Source organism: Tetrahymena thermophila, assembly GCF_000189635.1.
Source record: "Tetrahymena thermophila SB210 genomic scaffold scf_8254498, whole genome shotgun sequence".
Taxonomy (NCBI): Eukaryota; Ciliophora; class Oligohymenophorea; order Hymenostomatida; family Tetrahymenidae; genus Tetrahymena; species Tetrahymena thermophila.
In genome coordinates this window covers 39,121-43,639 of record NW_002476273.1, presented here as the reverse complement: position 1 = coordinate 43,639, position 4,519 = coordinate 39,121, and the positions used below count along the sequence as shown (strand labels likewise).

The following is a 4,519-nucleotide window of genomic DNA, read 5'->3' as shown; positions in this document are numbered from 1 at the left end:
CATAATTAATATATTATTTAAAAAATTAATAATAATATAAATCCTTTCCTTTTCAAACAGAAAATAAACAAACAAAAAATAATTAAACAAACAAACAAACAAAAAAAGAGAGAAAACATTAGTCTTTCATTCACTTACTTACTAATTTTTAATAAACCTCAATCAAAAATCTCTGATAAATAAATAAATAAATACTTGTTTGTATCATATCTTTACTGCTTTCTGACAGCCTCAAGCATCAACTAAAATTAGCAACACACTCCAAAAATCCACCTCTAACACTCCATCAAATATAACTTAAGCTAACAAACATTATAACTCAGATGATGGTTAAATTTGAAGAAAGCCAAAACGCTTTACACCAAAATATTATTGTCAAAATGGAAGACTAATAATTAATTTACAATAGAGAATTCCGCAGTGAGAGTATTGAATCTCAAAACTCATCTTGCTCTCTCTCTTCTCCCTTCCTAATTTCCTCCTCCCTCCAATAAAATTCTCTTGATCAAATTACAAATCAATAGTCATCTGACTTGCCAAAGCTCTTCGAAGAGCTTTCTTAAGAATAAATGATATAACACATCCTCATTTCTTCTTACTCTCCTTAACATAAAGATTTGTGCTAATATTTAGCAACATTAATTCCCTTTTACAAAAATGAATGGAAGGGCTTCAACGATGATGATGACAACTACCTCGTTTATTGTTTTAATTACTACAAAGAAGCTAATAACACTGTTAAGAATTTAGTCCGTAGTTTCATAACATACATGAAAAAGAAATGTGACTCCCTCATTATTGAATGCATGGATAGTGAAAACAAAGATATTACCTCCATACAAAAAAATTTCAAGAAATTTGTTGGCAAATAATCAATTAATAATAATTTCCTTTAAAAAATAATCTAAAGTGATCGCTACGGTATTCAATTCTAATATTACTTAAAAGTCTACTCATTCCATTGGTTAGCTAAGAGCAAAATAACCAATAAGTATGCACATTTGATTGCCATTTTCTTCATCCTTAGATGTTTTAGCAACTAAACCTTAATAGATGAAATCACTGCATACAAAAAAGATTGAAATCAGTAGCCTTTTAATTTAATATTTAACTGCTGCTTAAGGCGCCAATAATTATTTAATAAATATTTCTTTAGAAACCTTAATGAATAAATAAAAAAACAAGCTGAACCTTCTCATAATATGTGAACTTACTAAAAATCCTATCAAACTATATTTATCTTAAAGACATTGTATCATACAAGAAACTCCTATCATATACTAACTAAACAAACAAAATCAAATAAAAAATTTCTCTCTTTCTCTCAATTCACTAATTAACTAACTAACTAATCTCTCTCTCTCTCAATATTCAAACAAAACTATATCTTTTTCATAAGAGAAAAAAGATATACTAGAAAATAAAATATAAATAAATAAATTTCTTCAATTTTCATACTAAACTAAACCAATCTACAAGTAAAAAAAATACAATTTATCTATCTACTAATCAAAAGCCACTAAATAACTCACTAATTAACTAACTCACTAGCCATATAATTAAATAAAAAACTAATCAAAAAGAAAATTAATGAATTTTAACTTATATGATATTTTAATTAAAGAAATAATCCTACTAAAATAAATTTGAATTCTCACGCTAATATTCTAAATAATTATATTCTTCTCTATATATTGTTAAAATAGATACTTAATCTCTTCTCACCTCTACTAACTAAATTCCCTAAATGTTAAACAAATTATTTTTTAACTTTTTACAAAATGTTTAGTTGTTGCAAAAGTTTTCTTAGAACGTCAAATTTCATTTTAGTAAACGAGGGTACTCAGAAGGTTAGTAAAAATGCAACTAAGTAAGTGACCCCAAAGAAACTCCCACTTTTTAAAATTTTAACTTTTATTAGTTTATTGATTCTTTCTATTTATACTTAAGATATGGAGGTTGTTGCAATTAAATAGTATTTTATACTTTAATTAATTAACTATTTCATATCAATTATATTTTTTTAAATCATTTTCTTGTATGTTATTTATAATCCTCTTCTTTATTTTTCAGTAAGTTCAGAATAACTTTAATTGATTCCATAAATCTGTTTAGATTAAAGGAAATAATAGTATATTTTATTTTGTTTTTTTACCATAGCTTTTTTTCTTTTGAGTAGCATTTCGCTTTATTTCATGCATATCATTTGTAAAGTTGTGTGAATAAAAACTATTACTAAATTAGCGGATGTATTATTTTATAATTTCGTGGTTTTTATTGAAAATTTAAATGAAAAATGAAATTTGCTGATTATCAAAATTAATTTTTTATAGAAAATAAAATATAAAAAGGTGTAATCTAAATTTGAAAGTAATAGTGGAAGAATATTCTATCTTGACTTATATAATTATATTTATTTACTATAGAGATTTATTGACACTCTACGTACTCTTTTAGTTTACATTGTTTTGATATGAAATATATAGTTATTAATTTCGTGTGTGCCAAATTTTTATTAATTAAAAAATTTACAATTGAAATTTTCCCATATTTTCGAGAAAAACAATCATCATAATTGTTATTAAATCTGTACTTCCTCTTTATTACTTGCAGATTACTATTCATTCATTGAAAAGAATACAAATTTGCTCAAAAGATTTCTTTATAAAAAATAATAATTTCCATTCTCCCAACTAAAATTTGTAAAGTCTTTATTGACTTTTGGTTGAATAAAATATAATAAGGGTTTAAGTGAAGATAAGTAAATAAATATTATGAAAGTTTTAAAATTTATAAAAAAAAATACTTAATTAATTAACTATGTTGCGTTACAAATTAACATTCCTTCATTTTACTCTTAATTGTGTTTTATTGATATAAATTGCTATAAAATAATATAACATGTTTCTGATGAATGTGCAGCGTAGTTCTGTACTACTATTATTTATTGATTGATTGATTTTCAATAATTTTATTTTTTATCTAAATACTTATTTTCAAATTAAAGATACAATATAAAGTCCTCATTATTTTCTGTTTAAAAATTATATAGGCATAAAAAGAAATAAAGAATATCGTATTGAAAACGAATTAAGTCAGATTTGTCTTTTAGTATTTAGATTAAATTGTTTACATTTAGCATGTTAATTTATTTGACAGTAACCTCAAAAATTTTCATACTTCTTCTAATCAAAATCTGAATTAAAGATTTGGATTACCTTAAATAATTATATTTACTTTTCATAGTGAAAACATAGTAAGAGTAAATAATGACTTTTATTAGACTTTCACTGAATTAATTTTTTTTAAGTAACGTAAAAAATGCATGGACAAAAAAACAAATTTGCCTTAAAATTTAATATAGCAAGCTCTAATCTACATAAGTAACGCGCGTTTAACAAAGACATATGATTAGAAAATTATTTAAAAGCTTTTAAAAAAATTGCTATTTTAGAGTAACAGAAAGAATACAATTTTTTAATTTTGAAATTCTTTTATATCGAATCTAAATAAAATATTCACCTCTTGATCTCCACTATTACGGACAATACAAAATTTTGTATTTCAATCTAAAATCATTAGATTTTCAAAGCGCTTTTATTTTACTGATGGAAATCTTTTTCACTTTCAGAAATCCGCTCATTTAATTTATTTTTTGATATTCTTTTTTTGATTAACTTTCTATAGCTAGCTACTCAGCTATTCTATTTACTCATTCATTCATTAATTCATTCACTAAATTTCTTTTTATTGAGTAAATTCATAAATCAATCAGTTCTAATTCATATTTATCCTTTAGTTTAAACATATTTTATCTTGTATTTGTAACTTTACTTGGTTTATTTATTTTTCGTGCTTAACTATCTCTTTACTTATTTACACTGCATTTAGAATTAATTTCCTTACAAAAATAGCTCTTAATATTTTTTCATGGACACAAAGATAGTTTACATCAGGTATCCACCCTCTAATGTAAAGTAAAATTAAATTCTTAATTTATCGATTAAAGCCCACTAGGTTTAATTTTGCTTTCAGCAATGAGTCTAACAACTACTCAGTTTTTTTTGCTCTGCAGTGTATTCCACAAAATAAATTAATACTCTCTTCGAAATCATAAAGAAATCATTAAATAAATAATATGTCACTGTTATAAACAAAAAACCTTACGTGAACTTCTAAGTATGTTTGTATATATATTATTAACAAACACGCTAAAGGATAATCTAATTTGATTTAGAAAACAAAAATAAAATCGCGAATGTAATCTGTATGATAGGGGAGAACTATATATAAATGAATATTAATTTATCATAACAAAACAAATTAAAATTTGACCTAAAATGACTTTTGGAATATTTTAAAAGCTCAGCTTGATTCGAATATGCTCCAAAATTTCAATCAAATTATTTATAATTATATTCGATTATATTTACCACAAGTCTATTAAGTCCTCAATTACTTAGTTGGTATTTTTCTTCAATTTAATTAAAATCATAACATATCTAAATTTGTTTACATA

At 23.6% G+C, this 4,519-nt stretch overlaps 1 protein-coding gene across 1 annotated transcript; it reads left to right on the top strand. All coding sequences in view use genetic code 6, as the record gives it.

The window, feature by feature from the left end:
* Nucleotides 1–323: 323 nt before the first annotated feature.
* Nucleotides 324–1,082, top strand: TTHERM_01309150 (hypothetical protein; the record flags this gene model as incomplete). Its single annotated transcript, XM_001029769.1, has 1 exon — nt 324–1,082. One exon carries the CDS (start codon nt 324–326, stop codon nt 1,080–1,082), a length of 759 nt encoding a protein of 252 aa, XP_001029769.1.
* Nucleotides 1,083–4,519: the final 3,437 nt, after the last annotated feature.